Source organism: Mustela lutreola, chromosome 1, assembly GCF_030435805.1.
Source record: "Mustela lutreola isolate mMusLut2 chromosome 1, mMusLut2.pri, whole genome shotgun sequence".
NCBI classification, from domain to species: domain Eukaryota; kingdom Metazoa; phylum Chordata; class Mammalia; order Carnivora; family Mustelidae; genus Mustela; species Mustela lutreola.
In genome coordinates this window covers 2,743,956-2,766,112 of record NC_081290.1, presented here as the reverse complement: position 1 = coordinate 2,766,112, position 22,157 = coordinate 2,743,956, and the positions used below count along the sequence as shown (strand labels likewise).

The window sequence follows — 22,157 nt, the reverse complement described above, 5'->3', positions numbered from 1 at the left end:
AACTAATGTCAGGCGAAACAAAACATTTAAAACCCAGGGAGCACATTAAATAAATTTCAATTTTCTATCCCAGAGATATTTTAGTATCAATGAAACCTATGAGCAAAGTGATAAATGTATGAAAAGGGAGAATCAGCAAGAAAGAATTCTTAGAAATTAAAAATATAATCGACAACATTTTTAAAAAGACTAATAGAATGGGCACTTTTTAAAGGACAGATTAATCATGTGGAAGTTAAAAGTGATATAATTACTCAGAATATAGTGAAAAAAAGAGGAAAATAAGAAAGAATTATATGAAAGGAAATATGAAAGAATAATTCCAGGAGGCTCAATATCTGTGTAATAAGCTTACCAGAAAGAAATAAGGCAGAAAATGAGGGGGATAAAATACTTAATTGAATAATAGAAAAAATTTTCTCTGTGTTGGAGATAAGCACAAGATTATAGTCTGCGTTAGCTATGTAGTTGGACAAATTAGAAAGATTCCCACTAGGTACATAATGCTAGAATTTTAGAATTCTGAGAATAAAATGATAATTCAAAAATAATTCAAATTGGATTGGATGATATTAAAATTAAAAACATTTGTGCACCAAAGTACACTATCAATAGAGTGAAAAGGCAGCCCATTGAGTGGGAGGGAATATTTGCAGATTATGTATCTAATGAGGGGTTGATATCTAGAGTATATAAAGAACTTATACAACTCAACAACACAAAAGCAAACAACTCAGTTAAAAATTGGCAAAGTATTTGAATGGACATTTCTTCAAAGGGTATCACAAATGTCCAATAAGCTTATAAGAAGACAACATCATTAATCATTAGCTATGCAGGGGTGCCTGGGTGGCTCAGAGGGTTAAGCCTCTGCCTTCAGCTCAGGTCATGGTCTCAGGGTCCTGGAATCAAGCCCCATGTCCGGCTCTCTGCTCGGCAGGAAGCCTGTTTCTCTCTTTCTCTCTGCCTGCCTCTCTGTCTACTTGTGATCTCTCTATGTCAAATAAATAAATAAAATCTTTAAAAAAATCATTAGCTATGCAAATCAAAACCAAAATCATACATACAATGAGGAAAAGAGAATTTCTTCAATAAACTGTGCTGGGAAAGTTGAACAGCTATACATAAAAGGATGAAACTGGACCACATTCTAATGCCATTCACAGACATGAGCTCAAAATGGATTAGAGACCTAAATGTGAGACATGAAACCATTAAAATCCTAGAAGAGCACAGCAGTAATTTCTCAAAACATCAGCCACAGTAACATTTTCTTCTAGATATGTCTCCTAAGACAAGGGAAACAAAAGCAAAAATAAACTACTGGGACCACATCAAAATAAAAAGGTGTTGCACAGCAATAAAACAAGAGGACAACCTACTGAATGGGAGAATATATTGGCAAGTGATGTATCTGATAAGGGGATAATATCCTAAATATATGAAGAATTTATGTAACTTAACACCAAAAAGAAAAAAAAGACTGAAAAATGACACACAACAGACACATGAAAAGGTGCTCAAAATCACTAATCACTAGGGAAATGCAAATAAAAACCACAGTAAGATATCACTGTATATCCCTTAGAATGGCTGAAATAAAAATGACAAGAAGTAACAACTGTTGATGATGATGTAGAGATGAGGGGACTCTGTTGCACTGTTGGTGGAATGTAAATTGGTACAGCCACTATGGAAAACAATACGGAGATTACTCAAAATTTAAAAAATAGAAATATCATATAATCCCTTAATTCCACTACTGGATATTTATTCAACGAAATGAAAACATTAATTGAGGAGTGCTTGGGTGGGTCAATCAGTTAAGCATCTGCTTTGGTTATGATCTCAGGGTCCTAAGATTGAGACCCACATCAGACTTCCTGCTTAGCAGGGAACCTGCTTCTCCCTTTCCCTCTGCCTGCCACTCCCCTTGCTAGTCCTCTGTCTCTCTGCCAAATAAATAAGTAAAGTCTTTTTTAAACAAATCCAATAATTAAAAAATGTGCACCTGTATATTTATTGCAGCATTATTTATAATAGCCAACATATGAAGCAACTTCAGTGTCCATCAGTAAATGAATGGATAAGGAAAATGTGGTACATACACACAGAAACACACACAGACACATGAGACACACAGGAATGTTACACAGCCATAAAAAAGGATGAGACTGCGTTGTTTGAGATAACATTGATGCACCTATGCTAAGTGAAATAAATCTGACTGTGAAAGACAATGTGTGATTCCACTCATAAGTAGAATCTAAAAAAAATGAATAACATCAGATCTGTAAATACAGAGAATAAACTGATGGTTGCCAGAGGGAAGGGAAGTGGGGAGTTGGGTGAAGAGGATTGGGAGTTACAGGCTTCCAGTTATGGAATGAATAAGAAACAAGAATAAAAGGCACAGCATAAGGAATATAGTCAATGATAATTGTGATAATGTTGTAATGGGACAGATGGTTGGTACACTTGGGAATGTAGCATAATGTATAAACTTGTCAACTCACTAAGTTGTCCTGAAACTAATGTAACATTGTGTTCAACAAAACCATTTCACAATGATATAGCAGTTCACATCTATTAGGATAGCTGTTTTCAACAACAACACAACAACAACAAAATAACAAGTGTTAGCAAGAACATGGAGAAATTGGAACACTGTACCTCTTGTGGCAATATCTTATGGTGCAGTCATTGTGGAAATAGTCGAGCTGTTTGAGCATCTCCTCATAAAAGTGAGAATTACTGTATGATCTGGCAATTTCACTTGTGAGTATACAGCCAAGAGCATTGAAAGCGGGGACTAGAACAGGCACTTGTGTACCCATGTTCCTAGCAGCACTATTCACAATAATCAGAAGGTGGAAACAACCAAGAATCTGTTGACGGGTTAGAGCATAGAAAAAGGTGCCATCCGTCTACAAGGCAATATATTCAGCCTTTAAAAGGAAGAAAGTTCTGACACATGCTACCACATGGATGAACTTGGAGGACATTATGCTAACTGAAATAAACCAGCCACAAAAAGACAAATACTGTGTAACTTCACTTTTATGAGATACCTGGGGTAGTCAGATGCACAGACAGAAAGTAGAATGGTCATTGCCGGGGTCTGGGAGAAAGGGAGAATGGGAATTATTGTTTGATTGGTACAGAGTGTCAGCTTTACAATATGAAAAGAGTTCTGGTGACTGATGGTGGCAGTAATTGCCCAACTGTATGAATGTACTTAATACTACACACTTAAAATGGACTATACACTTAAAATGGTTAATTTTATATTTTATATATTTTATCCAAATTAAAAAAACAATCTGGAGTGGCAATAACTTACCTGTAAGTCAGCTTGATCTTAGACTGCATTTCCAGGAGTGACTCCTAAAAGAAAATAATAAAATTAAAGTAAATCTTATAAATAATAAAATTAAAGTAATATTTTTAAACTTCTGGAAAATTTTATTTTGAAATAAATTTATCTGTCTATAAATAATAATATATTATATATTATATTACATATAATATATAAATAATAATAAATAATATAAATATTCATTGATATATAAATAATATAATTTATTATTTTGAAAATAATAAAATTAAAGTAAATCTTATAAATAATAAAATTAAGGTAACATCTTCAAACTTCTGGAAAATTTTATTTTGAACCAGAATTCTTTACCTGCTTGGATTAGATATCTTCTGTTTGACCATTGAGACCTACCTGCTCTCCTACCCCAACTACCTCTCCTGTCCCAAGAGGTTGATTTCTGTTCAGTGCTTCAGCTGGGCCCCCCTTTCCCTTTGGCCAGTTTGGGTTCAGCCAGTTAGAGGCACCAACAAGAAATTAGAATCCAAAGGAGAGAGGTTAGGCAGTCCACTCCCCGCCCCCCCCCCCCCGCCCCTCCAGATTCCTTCCATACTGTGCTGTAGGTTAGCGATGGATATTTTTTTCCAAAAAGGCACAATTTAGGGTTGGGTCCTACAGCTGGTTCCCTGGGCTCTATTAACTGCTCCCTCCTCATTTGGACTAGTTAGTGGCTGTTAATAGCTTAATGCCCTAGCTAGCTGCAGGGTGCTTCATTATCTCTCTAGGATTTCTCTTAACCCTGTCTATACCTTTGTTAATTAACTCAGCCACTCAGTTTGCTCAGTTACTCTATTTACATGTGTCATCTGTTTCCTGGACTGACTAAAGTAGGTAATTTAGCATTCAAATGGGAGTGAAAAACAGTCGTTTTGTGGGGGGAATGTGGAACTTCTAAAACCACCTACTGGTCTTTTCTGATTTTGTAACTTGAGCAAATTTTCCCACGAAATTAAATTAAAAAAAAAAAAAATATATATATATATATATATAATCTCCATAGATGCAGTAAAAGCATAGGATAAAATTCTAAACTCATGTCATAACTTGATGAAGAGTACATAGCAAACACTTGTAAACCTCATAATCAATGCTTAAACATTTGAAAGTTTAGCACTGGAATAGAAACATGATAAAAGTGTGAGTACTCGTAACTTTTTATTGGTAGTCTGACCACAGCAATGCTGCGATGAAAGAAAAATGTCATAAATACTTGGAAGAAGTCAGAGTATTATTATAAAGGCAGTATGATTATCTGCCATGAGAATCCAAGAAAATTAACCTGGAACCCTAGTAGAACAAATCAGTGAATTTAGTCGAAGAAATCTAAGATCGAACTACAATAGTAACTCTTTTCCAGCATGATAACATAATAACATAATAACACAAGACAGAAGCGAAGGCAGCCTCAGAAGCCTGTGGGTGAAATTAAGTAGCTGGTGGCCATAGACCCGCCCACCCACCCTCCCTCCCTCCTCCCCGTCCCTCCTCCCTCCTGCCTCCCTCTCCCTCCTCCCCTCCCCCTCTCTCCCTCCCTGCCTTCCTCCCTGCCTTCCTTCTCTCCCTCTTTTCTTTCTCTGTTTCTCTCTCTGTCCTTCCGATGAGAAGTACCTCGGTGCTCCAGACGTAGGCTACCTCTTGTTCTGGACTCACCTGTTCGGAGTCGGGTCACACCACATAACACCCAATTCCAGTCTTCATCTCCCCCTCACCCTCGCCCCACTAGAGGACCAGTGTGGGAGGCCCTGTGCTCCAGGGCTGCTGGGGGCGGGCATGGGCTCTGGCCCAAAGACCTGGGAACAGTACAGCCCCAAATTTGTTTGGGGAGTGAATTGTGCAGGCCAGGCCACAGATCTGTAGCCTTCCAGAAATCAGTATGACCCTGGGGAGCTTTGTGGCCTTCTGGGATGGAACCCTGGAGTCCCAATCGAATTCTACAAGGTCCAGGGCCACAGCAATTGGAAGGCACTGTTGCATTGCACATCCTTGGGGTCAAACCTCTGTTCCAGCAGCTGAGAGCTGTCTATTGTCTATCCCAGAAGAATAGTCGTGTAGTCAGAATTAAGTCTTGCACAGACATTTGCTGCCCACTTGGGTGGCTTCTGCCTTGCTGCATGTTCTATGGTTCATGTGCAGCAAGGAAGCCTTCTCTTTAAGGGCGACCCATGTCTGGGTTCTACTCTGCGTGATGCCTCTTCATAGTTAACCTGCTCCAAACTGCTGGCCTCTAAAAGTCAGTGACTCATGTTCACATAAGGGAAGAAGCACTGACAATTAATGCAAGATTACTGCCTTCTTTATATGCTTGGATTATCAGGGCTGATCACCTGTTTTTACTCAGATGAACTGTTAAAATCAAAACCATTAGAGTTTTACAGAAAATGATAATCTTTTTGCCCTTCCAAAAAATGTAAGTGGAATCCCAGAAGGGTCAGAGGGAAGTAGGGAATAGAATATATTTGAAAAAATAATGCCTAAGAAGTTTCCAGATTTTGTGAAAACTATAAATCCACAGAGCCAAGGAGTACAGCACATTTCCAGCAGATTAAACATAAAGAAACCAACACAAGAACTATCTTAGAATTGCTGAAACAGTAATAAAGAGAAAATCTTAAAAGAATCTAAAGTGAAATGACACATTATATAAAAGAAAACACAGGAAAGACTAAACACCTCTAAGAGGTAGTATAAGGCATGAGGCAATGAGGTGACATCTTTAAAGTGTTGAAAGCTCAAAAGTCAACCTGGAACACTAACCAACTCAGCAAAAACGTCTTTCAAAAATTAAGGTGAAATTCCTTTTTTCCGTCAAACAGAAGGCAAGGTAATTAGTTGTTGGCAGACCTATACCACAAGAAGTGTTAGAGATTTTGAGGCAGAAGGAAAATCATATCAGCAGGAAACATGGGTATACACAAAGGAATAAAACATCAGAAGTGCTAAATATGTGAATAAGTAAAAGTGTTTTGTTTCTTAGGTTTCTTTAAGGATAATTTCTTTAGAGATGATTAACCATTTAAAGTGGACAGATGACTTAGGATTCTCCTAAGTAGGGGTTGGTGAGGCTACCAAGGAGCGCTTTCCACTTGTTTTCTCAGTAGGTCTTGCTCTCTGTGGCACTGCACGTTAGCGTAGGTGAGTGCAGAGCTATCCGGATGATTTTTTGTGGCCCGGTAAGACGCTCAGAAATGCACAGCTCATGCCATATATGAAATTAAAAGAGCCACTTTTTAGTGGGCTTTACTATGTCAAATGTTGTGTTGACTATGCGTCCTTTATGTTCTTCTAGAAAAACCCCACAGCGTCAGAGTTCAGCTGAGAGCTGTTCCCATTTGCTCACTTTTAGCAGGTACTTATGTAAACTTACACTCAAATCATCTCTCTTCTGTAAACCAAATCCCAAATCCCGACTTTCTTCTATTAAATATTAATTCCACTAGGTGGAGGCATTTGCTTAGTTTTGTGGTTCTCACGAAAGCCGAGCATTAACAAGTCTAATAAGCAGGGAAACGAGTCAGAAAAAAAGGCCCACAGCCCTCCCAAGCGTGGTGGTTTGCATTGTGTTAGCTTGGCAAGTGCATCCCCATTACTACATGGAGTTCCGCTGAGCAACAGGGCTTAGGGGCACCTGTCCCCATGCAGTTGAACATCTGTGGAGAACTTTTGAGTCCCCCAGAACTTAACTGTCGATGGCTTGCTGCTGACCAGTGGTCATACCGAGAACATAAACAGCTGAGGAGAGAACATGAAACATGCATGTTTTGTATATCATGTGCATCGTGTGCTATATTCTTACAATCAAGTAAGCTGGAGAAAAGGGATGTTATTAAGAACATCGTATGGAGGGACCTGGGTGGCTCAGTCTGTGAACCGCTGCCTTCAGCTCAGGCCATGGCCTAGGGTCCTGGAACAGAGCCCTGCCCAGTGGGGAGTCTGTTTCTCCCTCTGCCTCTGCCCCTACCCTGCTCACAGTCTCTCTCTCTGTTTTTCTCTTTCACATAAATAAATGAAATTTTAAAAGAAAGAATATCACAAGGAAGAGAAAACACATTTATAGTACTGGACTGTTGTTTATCTAAATTTAAAGTTTATATCAATTCTTGATAAGACGAGTCGTCTGTCTGTATCTATACCACTATTGTCTTATAGGATACAGACCACTGTAGATGTTATGGGTATTTCTGACACCAGGATGAAAAGATGGTGTACAGTCTGTAAGTGTTGATGAACTTTGATGTTTTATCATAGATTTGTGTATGTTTTAGGGTAGTAAATGATAAAATAGACTAGTATCTACATGTATTTTATGCGTTTATGACACAGGTAACTTTTTCATAATTCTTCCACTCTTTTTAGGCTCCACAATTCATTTGTGAGTTTTTAAAATTGCTGCAAATCTCTAAATAATTTTCCAGTATATTTATTGAGGAAAAAATGTATGTAAGTGGACCTGTCCAGTTCAGACCCTTGCTGTTTGACAGTCAACTGTGTTTGCTTTTAATGTTTAGCAAAGGAAAGTAGCACGTTTTCTAAGCTGATAATGTCTAAATGTTTTCTTCCTGCTGGTTGGATTTTAAACCAACTTCTAAGGGCTGAATCGATTGTTAACCGGGCCTCTTACATTTTCTCACTTAATCCTGTCAGGTGGGTTTTTTTTTTTTTTTCCTGTGAGGCGGTTCTTGCATTGCACAGTGATGTATGAAGAGTCTGTAGCAGTAACATGTATGCTTATTTCATTGTAACCAAGATGATAACATGAAGAACATTATTAACATATACATATTTTTATGTAATACTTTAGTCTTTGTATCAGTAACTCAACATAAAATGTCACCTCCTCAGATTATGGGGAAACTATTGTTTTGTGAATGTTCTGTGCAGGCGGCACAGATGTGTGAGGCACTTCTTGAAGTAGCTGAAATGTGAAAGGCCTAAAGGATTGTGGGATTTTTCAGCTTGAAGCTTTTTTGTTGTCATCTTTCTGGGTTTCTTCTTTGCTGTTTTTATTGGTACCAACGTTATATGGAAACAATATCTTCCCAGTTAAATAGGAAATTCATCTGCTCTTTATTTTGTATTTGAAGTTTGAATGCTCTGTGTCATCAGTTCATTGACTTCAAGGAAGTAGGTCTCTGAAATGTTGCACTTTATGGGAGGAAGCCAGTTCTCTTCTTGTGCAAGTGGTTTTTTTAAGTCTTTCTTGGAGGAGAACTATTGTCTCAGTTTTATTGTTTCAAAGATGCTCTATTAATCATCTACAGCTGCTCTCATAAATGGTTCAAAAACGCAACAGACTTTTGTCCTTTAATCCCTTAGAGAAGATCTAGTGACTGATGTTTGCTTTCTATCTTCATTGTACATCTGTGGGGAAGGGGACAATCCAATGTTGATGAAAGTGTCATTAGAAAGAATTCTAAGTTTTCATATCTCACATGTGTCGTATATAAAAAATAAATTTGATTTTTCATTTAAAACAGTTATTTGGTATACATTGAATAAAAACTGAGATGTCTAATTCGTGCACAAATCTTAAAATTTATCTTTTTCTCTAGGATGAAAGCCTGGCCCGCCAGTTGGTGGAGCTAGGCTACCGCGGGACTGGAGAGGTGGTGAAGAGGGAAGATTTTGAAGCAAGGAAGGCCGCGATAGAGATCGCACGGCTGGCTGAAAGAACTCAGAAGAAGTAAGTGTCCGTGTTCCAAATCTAGATTTTATATCATCATGTAGAGTCTCTGGAAAAGTCTAATTCCAGTGGCCCTGTTGTAATTTAGAAACATTGGCTGGAGCAGGTAGAACTTGAAATATCCCAAGCATGCGTTGTTCTGGTCAGGAACTGCAGGAACTGTGATGTGCTTGCAAGAAGTCACATGCAACTTGAAGCTATGAATTTAGAAATATAAACACCAAAATACTGTCATTAGACTAATAAAGTCTTATTAAAAAGTAAGTCAGTGTTATTGGCTTTATGTATTTATATACTAAAAATATAAGTGACTTTTGCCTTAGAATTCTTTGTACTTTTGAGACCTATAAGTCTTTGACATCATTTATGTACTTATGTTTCTGAAAACATTATTTCATTCAACTTTATTAAAGATCACTGGCTTTTTTTAATGTGACTAATACAGGGTACATGAAGTAGGAATCTAATTAAATATGTTAGATATATTATGAAAGAGATGTATACCTGAAGTGAACCTTATCAATGGATAAGCCAGTATGAAAGGTGTGACAAAGCAATCATCTGTTTACTTTTTAAAAATGAATGCTAAAGCTGTGCCTGTTGAAGAGGACAACTACTTGGAAACTGGCACATTGTTTTTAGATATAATTTTTAAAACTGCCCTATAATTATGAGTAGAAATATCTCATGTATTTATCATGACAAATAATGTTTTGGTAGTGAAATGGGAATTGGTTCCAGGAGTGTGCAATTTTAATTGATTGTTCTAGTGGTTACTGTGCTTCATTACCAGGGAATTTTGGAATTTAATATACTGTTATTTGGTAATATATTAGTAATCTGATGCTACCATAACACATTACTACAAACTCAGTGGCTTAAAACAACATGAATGTATTTATTCATAGTTCTTTGGGTCAGAAGTTAAGAGGACAATGGCTCAGCTGGAGCCTCTGCTCAGTACCTCACAAGGTTGAAATCTGGGTGTTGGCTGGACCGAGTCGTTGTCTGGAGACTCTGAGGATGAATCTGCTTCCATACTCATTCAGGTTACTGGCCAGACTCAGTTTCTTGTGACTATGGAACTGAGGTTCCCATTTCCTTGTCCACTGTCATTTTGGGGCCTGGGCTGCGGGGTCCTACAGACTACCCACATTTGTCCTCATGCTTTCCATATGGTCCCCTTTCAGCAGTAGTAGTTCAAAATGCTCTCACCCTTCAAATTTCTCTGACTTCTTCTGCAGCATCTTTCCTGATTCTAGCCAGAGAAAGAGCTCTCCTTTTAAGGGCCCATGTGGTCACAGTGAGTCCGTCTAGATTATCGTGATCATCTCCTTATTTTAGGGTCTATAACCTTCATTACATCTGCAAAGTCCCTTTTTCTCTGTAAGGTAACATGTTTGCAGGTTCTAGGAATTAGGGCTTGGGCAACCTTGGGGTTCTGGCCCAAGGGCATTCTGCTTACGGCAGGTCCTTTATACAAAAGTTTGAGAATTTATTCAACATTGTTATACATGACTTCTGTTCTTAAAAAAATCTGAAATGATGCCAAGTATATGGGTACAGTGTGATGTGTCTTATATAAAACATCAGGGGAGTCTTCTCTTTCCGTACCAGTAGATGTTTATCAAGAGCGGAAGTGGAGAGATTTTTGTGAGATTTTGCAGGGAATTAATGTATATTCATATTTTATTAGAGACCTGTCCAATTCATACAAGAGAAGTTGGTCATGTTTAAAGTGTAAGTGTGCATCATGTCCACTTTGTGTTTGAGGATCAAAGTGAGTATTTGCTCTATGCAATAGTCGCTCTAACTGGCCAGAGCTGGAAGTCATCAGGCTACTTAAGTACCAGTCATGGGAGGCTAATCCCCACCCAGAGCTGCTAGAACTGGAAGGCCCTTTCATCTGCAGCTCCTCTGGCTGCCTTTGTAATGGGATGGGCCCCATATGTTGCCTCTGGCCCCATGAGGCAGTCACTTTGCTCTCTTCCCTCCTCCTCCAGCGTTAGTGACAGCAGGGCCAGCAGAGGGAGACCTAGAGTCAAATACGTCTTCGGCCTGTATTTGCAGGAGAATGACTTTGAAAATACACATGAATTATCTGCCTGTCTGCCAGCTGGAAAATTGTAAACTTGGAAACTTGAAACTTGGAAACAAGGAACACTTGATTCTACCATCAGATTATATTATATTACCTTCTCTAATGTGCCGGTGAGGAGTCCTTTGTAGATCCCAATCCTCTGCTCTGGTGATCATACAGCACCCATCTCAAGAAGCGCTGGTACCTAAGAGTCTTATTTACTTAGATTAGTTTCAGAGGTGAAGGAGTCTGGAGAGAAGAAAGTTAAAGGTACTTGGGGGGAGCATTGTGAGGAAGTGGTATTTTGGTAAGTATCTCTCGAAAAGAAGGCATAAGGTGAAAAAAATTATTGTGCTTTTAATTTAGTCATTCACTTTACAGATACTCATACACAACCATATTGCATTAGGCACTGTGCTAAATGCTGGGGATATGGGAGAACATAAGAGAGTCCCTGCCCTCAAGAAATCTGAGGGCTAGATAAATGAAAGACAGTTACATTGCTGGTGTGAATGTAAAATAGAAAACAGTTCGGCAGTTCTTCAGAAAGTTGAACGCAGACCCTGCAATTCCATTCCTAGGCATACATCCAAGAGAACTGAAGACATAGGTCCATTAGGAAACTTGGTCACCTGTGTTCATAGCCACATTATTCATAGTCACCGTAAAGTGGAAAGAATCCAACTGTCTATCACCTGACAAATGGGTAAAGACAAGGTGGCATAGAGACACATGGAATAGGATTTGGCCATGAAAAGGACAGAAGTACATATTGTCACTTGCTACCACATAGATAGAACCTGACAGCATTAGGCTAAGGGAAAGAAGGCAGACAAAAGAACCACATACTGTACAGTTCTGTTTGTACAAAATGTCCGAAGTGGGCACATGCATGGGGACAGAAAGTGGACTTGTGGTTGCCAAGGGCTGGGAGGAAGGGTGAATGGAGAATGACTGCTAAGGGGTATGGGGCTTCCTTTGAGGTGTTGAAATATTCCAGACTTGGAGAGGATTGCACAACTTGTAAATATACCGAGAACATTGAATCCCACACCTTAAAAGTTTGAATTTTATGGTATGTGAATTCTAGCTCGATAAAATCAATCACAACAGAAAAGGAGGCATTCTGTCATAGTTGCTGTGGTGACACCCTGAAGTTAAGATTTGGGGGATGTGAAGAACAGGGAAAGCTCTTCTTAAGGCAAGGCTGCTGGTGTGGCTCTTACAGGACAGGTAGGATTAATCCGGCTGCTGGTGTGGCTCTTACAGGGCAGGTAGGATTAATCTGGCTGCTGGTGTGGCTCTTACAGGGCAGGTAGGATTAATCAGGCAAAGAAGGATGTGAAGAGGGACACGGCCATTTTGCCTCAATTCTGTGACAAACTCTCCTCCTTCGAAAATCATCTTCTCTATCTCTTTGTCTAAATTCGTACCCGTTTCCTTGCTAAGACTTTTTCCCCTAAAGCTGTACAACTTACTTCCACATTTTCTGGGATAAACCATCTCTGCTTCATTATCATGTAGACATCATCTCTTACCTGTCCTCAACTGAGGTTCACAGCATCTGGTAGAGTAGCCATAAGGCAGAAAGAAACTTTAAATGTTGGGAAGGAGGAATGCGTATAGTTTTGTTAGTGAACTTTTTGTCAAGACTGAATGTTCTTCTCTCCAGGGTTTGGCCAAGGTATGTTAATGAGGAATCCCCATCATAAGTTCCAGAGAATTTCCATTTGTAGCGAGAAGTTCAGTTTGTTTCCACAGGTGATGGAGAGATGGACCTTAACTATTTGCGAAAAGAGGTTGAATAGTGGGTTCTTAGGGTATATTTAGTATTAGTTTAAGATGCTATTATTCCCATTCCTTTCAGCAAGCTAATGTCTATGGCATGCTGTTTTTTTGTTTTTTTTTTTTTTTTTTTAGATTTATCCATTTATCTTAGAAAGAATGAACGGGAGCAGGGGGTGGGGGAGGAGCAGAGGGAGAGGGACAAGCAGACTCTGTGATCCTAGGAGAGCCTGAGATCAGGAGTTGGATGTTCAAACAACTAAGCCAGTCAAGTGCCCCGAAATGCTCTTTATATTCACCCTGGCTTGCAGAGGAGGGCCACTGAATTTTTTTCTTAGTGATTTTGGTTTTATTCTGACCAATGTATTTCTGATGGCTATGGTGACTTGGTGTCCTCTGGGTCCGTGGACCATAATCCTTGGTGGATCTTCTGGCCTCACAGAATATGTCCATTCTAGCCTGCCCAGTTTTCTGAGCCTTTAATCCCTTCCTCAAAATTCTGTCTCTGCAATTAAGGCATTTCAGCTCTAGACATTGTGGGTCATTGCTGGTTTCCAGTTTCTTGGAGTCACCTTAGCAGTGACTTTGCACCGTCTTCTGGGATCCTTACCAAAATGCTATGTCTTGTGTTCTGAGGAGGTGCAGCAAGTCAGCAAATTCTGATACACTCAGTCTTATTTCTGGCTCTCCTGGTCTAGATTTATCTCCCAGTCCTGCTTATGTGCTATCTAGGTGCACAGCTCCTTTGGGAGTAATGTCCATTTCCTCTCTTACCAGACCTAACATGTCCCTGCCTGTGATTTAACTCTTTTATATGCCTGAGGGCCAGAAGCAGAACTGGGGACATCTCCTGAGGTAGACATATGTTGTCTCATGGGAGGAAGACCTCTGTGTTTTCCTTCTGTTTTGCTTCTGGTGGTTAGAGTTGGATAGTTCTTAATGGAGACGTTGAGATCACTTCTTCAGACTCAGAAGATTAAGAAGTAGTCTGGGGAGGTCCACGTCTCAGGAACATCTACTCATGTGTGTGTTGGGATCCTGGGTTTTCTTAATGAGAATTCTGATTTTGCTGTTACAAACCTGCCCCTGCTGAACATCCGAGTGTCTTTGGACTTCAGCCACTGAGACTATCCAATCCCGTGCTGGATTCATCCTGTGCTCGCCCACCGCGTGAGGTGAGGACTTCTTTGTAAGCTAGCAAAGACACTGGTTTGTTTTTTTGTTTGCTACAGTTGTTGGTTACTTGCCCTCAGTTTTGCATTACCAACCTTAGGGCATCAGTGTAATTTAGGGACAGCTAGCTATGTAATTGCATTGTTGTTACATTGTATCACTATCCATACATTTCAAATGCCTGAATCATCCCACTGGCTAGGGCACTCCATTTTAATCGAACAGCATCCTGGTTTTCCACGTGTGAATGAGTGTTTTAACACTGGGCTCTCTACCTTGTGCTGGGGCTTTCTGCACACCACTTAACCTCGAGCGCTCTGGACCTCATTACTAAAGGGCTCGTGGTGAGAGATAGAGTCCCCAAAGTCCATTTTACGGCCTGCTTTTTCAGACTATTCCAGGTACAGTCTGTCACAGACTAGCCTTTCTAGGAAGCCGACACAGAGATGAAGTTAAGAATTCAGAAGTTAACTGGGAAGTAAAAAACAAAAAAACATAATGAGAAAAAAACATAAAAAGTAAAAAACAAAAAGAAAAGGCTGGAAGTAAAATTAGGGGGAAGTGTCAGACCTTGATGCTCACCTGGCTGAGTCCCTTTCAGGTCAGTGGAGTGTTTGCAAAGCAAGATTATGTTAAAGGGATCCCACAATTGGTGGAATCTGATAGATCTAAGGTCTGTTTGATCTTAGAGCCATTGTCTTGCTTCATGATTTACGGAGGCCATTCTGAGAACAGCACGACATCTGCTCATCGGTTGAGGCTGACCAAGAAAGCTAACTGGAAGCACTCACCTAACTCTTTCTTTCTTCCGTCCCTCCCTTCCTTTCTTCCTTCCTCTCTCTCTCTTTCTTTTTAAGATTTCATCTGTGTATTTGTCAGAGAGAGAGAGAGAGCGAGCGAGCGCAAGCACAAGCAAGGGGAGTGGCAGGCAGAAGGAGGAGCAGGCTCTGCGCTGAACAAGGAGCCTGATGTGGGGACTCAATCCCAGGACTCTGGGATTGTGATGACCTAATCCAAAGGCAGACACTTAACTGACTGAGCCACCCAGGCATCCCCCTAACCATATTATTTGAAGCCAGGCAACAATTCCTTTAATTTTTTAATTCATTTTTAGAATTCAGATTTATTGATGTTTTTAAGTTGTTTGATTTAATGACTTGTGAAAAACATACATAGTAGTGAGACATTCACCACAGTCAGGATGCTAATATCTTCATAACTTCAGAAGTTACACCCCTTTATATCTGTGCCCTCCTGGCAGTCCCTGGCAACCACTCATCTGATTTCTGTCCCTAGAGTTTTGGCCTTTTCCAGAATGTCACATCAGTAGAATCATATAGCTGTTTTTTCACTAAGGCTTTTGAGATCATGAGTTTGCATGTATGTTTGTTCTTGTTTATTGTTGAGTAATATTCTGTTTTATAGATGGACAGTTTGTGTATTTATACATTTTCCAGTTGATGGATTTTTTTTTTATTGTAATATGTTTTCTTCATTTTGTATCAGGTTAATTTTGGTCCCATAAAATGCCTTGGGAAGTTTTACTTGTTCTTTCAAATATCCTGGAAATAATGTGTAGAGTTGGTGTTATTTCTTCCTTAATCGTTTGGTAGCATTTACCAATGAAACCTAGTCCTGACATCTTCTTTGTGAGAAGGCTATTAACTGCAAATTTAATTTCTTGTAGATAATAAGGAAGTTAAGGTTACTTATTTCTTTCAGAATAAGGTTTTGTAGTTTGTATCTTTCAGATAATTTTTTCATTACATTTCTGTATCAGATATACATAGGCACAAAATTGTCGTAATACTGTATTAAATCATTTTAATATATGTAGAATCTGTAGGGATGTTTCCTCTTTAATTCCTCATATTAGTAAATTAATCCTGATTTAACTATGTAGGAGTTTACTAATGTTTTCGAAGAACTAACTTTTGAACTATAATGACTTTTCTCTAGTATTTCTGTTTCCTATTTCATTGTTTTCTGCTCTTCATCATTTCCCTCATGTTGCATTGGATTTAGTTTTTTCTCTTTCTGGCGTCTTAAAGTAGAATCTTAGATATTGATGTTAGACCTTTCTTCTTCCTCTTGGTACTCTTTTAGTTGGATTTCAACAATTTTGGTGTTTGTTTTGATTTTCATTCAATTAAAAAGATTTTAAAATTTCCTTTGTGACCCATGAGTTATTTTGAAGTTGTTGTTTAACCTCCAAATATTACATTTTTGAAATATCTTTTTGATACTGATTTCTTGTTTAATTCTGACATGAAAGGAGAATAAATTCTGTATTATTTCTTTCTTTTAAAATTTATTGAGATGTACTTTTTGCCCCAGAATATGGGTTATGTCAGTGACTGTTCCAGCAACATTTGAAAACATTTTGCTGTTGTAGGTGGAATGTTCTTTAAAAAAGTCAGTTAGGTCAAGTTGTTTGGTTCTGTTTTCAGGCTTTCTGTATCCTTACTGATTTTCTGTCTCCTTGCTCTGACTAGTGTTACCAACTCCCAACTATAATAATGGATTTTTCTGTATATTTTTTTTCAGTTTTATCTATTTCTACTTTATGTATTTTAAGGTATGAACTTTATGATTACTAAGTTTTCTTGACATATAAAAGTCAAGAATTGACTCCTATATCATTTTAAAAATGTCCTCTTTATTCCTGGTAATGACTTTTTTTCCTGAAGTTTACTTCCTCTGATACTCATATAGTTACTTGAGTTTTTATTTTACTCTTTTATTTTACGCTTTGAGTTTTTATTTTACTTTTACTTTTAACTTACTTTTTTAACTTTTACTTTTAACTTATGAATATTTATAGATTTAAGATGGATTTCTTATGTACAGTTTTGCCTTTTTAATTCAGTCTTCAAGTACTGCCTTTAATTAGTATATTTGGATGATTTATGTTTATGTAATTATATATATGATTTTATATATATGCATATATATATGATTTAAATCTACCATCTTGCTGTTTTCTGTGTGTCAAATTTTGCCTTTACCTGACTTCCTTTAAGTATAGTTTTTAGAAATGATCCATTTTTTTTTCATATTTGACTTTTTTATACTTCTTCAAACTTTTTTTTAGTGATTGTTCTTCTCTAAAAAACTAGTGTAATATTCAATTTTAGCTTCTAATAGTCTATATTCAAATAATATTATAGCCTTTTCATGTAGTGTGTAAGAACTTTGCCCCAGTTCCATTTTCCCCATGTTTTTTTCTATTTTGTCATACATTTTTACTTCTTTTTTTTTAATTTTTTATTTATTTTCAGCATAACAGTATCATTATTTTTTCACCACACCCAGTGCTCCATGCAATCCGTGCCCTCTATAATACCCACCACCTGGTACCCCAACCTCCCACCCCCCCTGCCACTTCAAACCCCTCAGATTGTTTTTCAGAGTCCATAGTCTCTCATGATTCACCTCCCCTTCCAATTTACCCCAACTCCCTTCTCCTCTCCCAACTCCCCTTGTCCTCCATGCTATTTCTTTTTTTTTTTTTTTTTTTTTTTTAAAGATTTTATTTATTTGTCAGAGAGAGCGAGCGAGAGAGCGAGCACAGGCAGACAGAGTGGAAGGCAGAGTCAGACGGAGAAGCAGGCTCCCTGCGGAGCAAGGAGCCCGATATGGGACTCGACCCCAGGACGCTGGGATCATGACCTGAGCCGAAGGCAGCTGCTTAACCAACTGAGCCACCCAGGCGTCCCTCCATGCTATTTCTTATGCTTCACAAATAAGTGAAACCATATGATAATTGACTCTCTCTGCTTGACTTATTTCACTCAGCATCATCTCTTCTAGTCCCGTCCATGTTGCTACAAAAGTTGGGTATTCGTCCTTTCTGATGGAGGCATAATACTCCATAGTGTACATGGACCACATCTTCCTTATCCATTCGTCCGTTGAAGGGCATCTTAGTTCTTTCCATAGTTTGACGACCGTGGCCATTGCTGCTATCAACATTGGGGTACAGAAGGCCCTTCTTTTCACTACATCTGTATCTTTGGGGTAAATACCCAGGAGTGCAATGGCAGGGTCATAGGGAAGTTCTATTTTTAATTTCTTGAGGAACCTCCACACTGCTCTCCAAAGAGGCCGCACCAACTTGCATTCCCACCAACTGTGGAAGAGGGTTCCCCTTTCTCCACATCCCCTCCAACACCTGTTGTTTCCTGTCTTGTTAATTTTGGGCCATTCTAACTGGTGTAAGGTGATATCTCAGTGTGCTTTTAATTTGAATCTCCCTGAGGGCTAGTGAAGATGAACATTTTTTCATGTGTCTGATAGCCATTTGTATGTCTTCACTGGAGAAGTGTCTGTTCATGTCTTCTGCCCATTTTTTGATATGATTCTCTGTTTTGTGTGTGTTGAGTTTGAGGAGTTCTTTATAGATCCTGGATATCAACCCTTTGTCTGTACTGTCATTTGCAAATATCTTCTCCCATTCCGTGGGTTGCCTCTTTGTTTTCTTGACTGTTTCCTTTGCTGTGCAGAAACTTTTGATTTTAATGAAGTCCCAGAAGTTTATTTTGGCTTTTGTTTCCTTTGCCTTTGGAGATGTATCTTGAAAGAAGTTGCTGTGGCTGATAGCGAAGAGGTTACTGCCTATGTTCTCCTCTAGGATTTTGATGGATTCCTGTCTCACGTTGAGGTCTTTTATCCATTTTGAGTTTATCTTTGTGTATGGTTTAAGAGGATGGTCGAGTTTCATTCTTCTACATATAGCTGCCCAGTTACATTTTACTTATAAGTAGGTTGCAAATTCTATAATACATTGTTACTATTTCACATAAGATCCTGATCTTATTAAGTGATTCAAAATAAAATATATTCTTTTACATTGACCCTCATTTGATCATTTTGGGTACTTTTCATTTCCTTGTTCAGATCAAAATTTCTATTTGAAAGTGCTGTTGTAACTCTGTATCTTCTTTTAAGCTTTTTTACTGTGCAGGTCTGCAAGCAGTGAATTTTCCTCACCTGTCAGTTGTTGACAAAAATATTTTTCTTTGCTTTTGAAAGATATTTTTTGCTGGATGTAGAATTCAGTGTTCAGATCCAGCTTCAGCACGTCTGCAGTCGCTGCACGTCTATGCCCGAGGAGTCAGCCTGGGCTTTTGGTCTCCCCAGCTCTTGCTCTTTTCCTAGCAACAGTGCATCTCTGTGTCTGTCATATGCCTAAAATGTAATGTTTTATACTTTGTTTACCTGGTTTGTGTTCTGACAGTTACCATTTTCTGCTTTATGAGCTTGATCGAGTGATCATCTTCAGTGTTTTCATCTAGAAAGATGGATCATTTCTATCCTTTAGATTTGTAGGGATTAAGTACTATAAGTGATGCTGTGTTGTAGTTTAATTAATTATAGTATGTTATATTGCTAATTATAAGACCAGTACTTCCAATTTAATCTCATTAATTTCTTACATCCATTTTCATAAGCATGAATACTATCAGCTAAAATTCTTTTTTCTTAAATTCTTTTCATTTGTTTTTATGAGATAATTGGCTTTGTTTCATGTTCATTGGAATTCTAATTCTTCTGAATAAATGCATATATGAAACTTGTTATTGAGAGATCATTTCAAATGAACATTTTCCTAATAAGATCTAGGTACCAAAATGTTGGGTGGAGCTCTTCTGTCATGAAAAAGGGTGTGATTAAATCAGATTATTTCACAGAACACTCACTGCGACTGCGAGTTATGTGATACCAGTAAATGCTCACTGTCAATTGGACGGATATTGAAATCACTGAGACCTGCATTCTGAATTTTTCTCTCTTCCTCCCTCATCCTGTCTCCTTTTTTCCCTCTTTCACTCTTTTTTTCCTTCTTTTCTGTCTCTCCAACAAGCAATTACAGATATTATTGATCTTTTCAAGAAATATATCTCTCTATCAACAACTGTATATTATCTTTTTGGTGACTACACATATCAACATAGTCATAAGTGCAATTAATTTTAACTCAGGGAACTGTAAATGGACCCATTGCTTAGATGAATTGATTATTTTTGCATTTGACATGTTGTCACCATTGCCACATTTAGTTTTAGATCTTAGCCTCTTTGAGCATAAAAGTAGATAATCACAGAGAAAACCATGTAGACAAAATGTAATACTGATGATAGATCAGCTAATTATAAATTAAAAAGCAAATACAGTTTATATTTTTGAAAAGTCATAGCCTTTTTCTTCAGAGTATTATTTAAATTCTGGTTTTTGTTGTATTGTTTTAGCTCTTGGCTAAAATTTTGTGAACTCATTCAGTAGTCATTCATAACCCCTTTGTAGGCAAATTTATGGATCTTCTCTCAGATTAAGTGGATTTGCTTGACTGCCTCTGATGCCTTTAACAGCAATTTGGGATTTCTTGAAATGTTCTCTTCCTTTGGCTTTTATTACCTTATAACCTACCCTTTTTCCTGGTTTGTTGTTGTCTGCTGTCTCTGCAGTCTCTGCTTCCTTCTTCTTAGCACCTTGGTTCTCTCTCCAAAAACAGTTCTTCAGTATTTTCACCTCACCTTGTATTTACTGTTTTCATCTCAGCTACTTTTAGGTTTTCAGTTATCCTGGGCCCAATCTGCAGTCCTGATGTTTCTTCTGGGATTTTAGTTCTGTGTCTGTTTTTCAATATTGTGAAGCCAATAATAAAGTACAAAACCCTGTCCCATTATTATTCTCTTACAGATCTGGTCCACATACACAAATACCAATTTTTTTTTTTTTAGCCTCAAGTCTTTATATTTTCAATCTACTTGATGATCGGTTCTTTTTTTTTTTTTTTTTTAAGATTTTATTTATTTGACAGAGATCACAAGTAGGCAGAGAGGCAGGCAGAGAGAGAGAGAAGAAAGCAAACTCCCCACAGAGCAGAGAGCCCGATGTGGGGCTCAATCCCAGGACCCTGGGATCATGACCCAAGCTGAAGGCAGAGGCTTTAACCCACTGAACCCCCCAGGCGCCCCCCTTGATGATCAGTTCTAAACAACAATAAACAGTGGGTTCCTGTCGACTCTTGTCTATGCTTGCTCCCATGCTAATGCATTTGCCACGACTTTTATACATTGTTAATTCAGTTTTTCTTTAGGTCGACTTGGTTTATTGTGGTGTCTTACCAGATTGCTTAGTCTGTTTTCTTCACCATCTACTACCAGTTGCCAGATCACGCTTCTGAGAAACAGCTTTCAAATGTCTTTCTCTCATCCCTACCCCTTCACATTCCTTTATCTTTCCTTTGACTATCTAAATCTGCATTCCTACAAAAGAATTTGGGGTGGCTTGCAAGGGAAATATGAACCTCCGGGCAATAAGATTTTAAAAGGTGGAGAAAAAAAAATATAAATGTTGAAGAAATGCAATGAAGCTGAGGTTGAGGTTAGTGCCTGAAATGTATGCCAGATTTGGGAAGATAATTCAAAGGGGAAAACATTTACATTCTAAAATTCCACCTGAAACAACAAAACCATTGACCAGAATTGTAGATATTCCTGGTTCTAAGAGGTATGGGGAAGGCAAAATTTTCCTTGATCCTCATAGTGTCCCTGGACGGGCCTGAAAATTAAACTGATAAACACAGATTAACAGGAGAAAAGATTATAAATTTATTTACATGTTTTATGTGAACAGGAGCCTTCAAGGGGAAATAAAGACCCAAAGAAGCAGACCTGCTTCTTTGGGTCTTTAGTATTTTAGTATTTTAGTATTTTAGTATTTTATGCTAGGTTTGATGAAAAGTGGACAGTATGGGGGAATGTGGTAGGTTAAAGAATATGAGGTAATTGTGGTAAACTGGGGGACACTTAGCAAGGCTTGTTTGTTAGGATTCTTCTTGGCAGTCCTTGGTCTTCAGAGAGAATGATGCTCCTTTCCCTTGCGTATAGGGAACACACCTCTAACACGAGGGTTTTATGACTACTTCAGGGAAGGGGAATGAGGAAGGAGGAGGTCAGAGCGACCTTCCTGCTTCTGCTTAAACTATTACGAATGCCAAGGGGCCATATTTTGAAGTAGTGTGACCTGAGCACCATCAGCTCTGAGGTTCTTTTACC

At 38.4% G+C, this 22,157-nt stretch overlaps 1 protein-coding gene across 3 annotated transcripts in view; it reads left to right on the top strand.

The window, feature by feature from the left end:
• Nucleotides 1–22,157, top strand: part of CFAP299 (cilia and flagella associated protein 299) — a 604,081-nt gene that overhangs the window by 22,545 nt on the left and 559,379 nt on the right. For all 3 annotated transcript variants that reach the window (XM_059155053.1, XM_059155220.1, XM_059155140.1), the window contains exon 2: nucleotides 8,926–9,056. In XM_059155053.1, coding sequence (XP_059011036.1) covers nucleotides 8,926–9,056 — 131 coding nt within the window. The remainder of the gene's footprint in view (nucleotides 1–8,925; nucleotides 9,057–22,157) is intronic.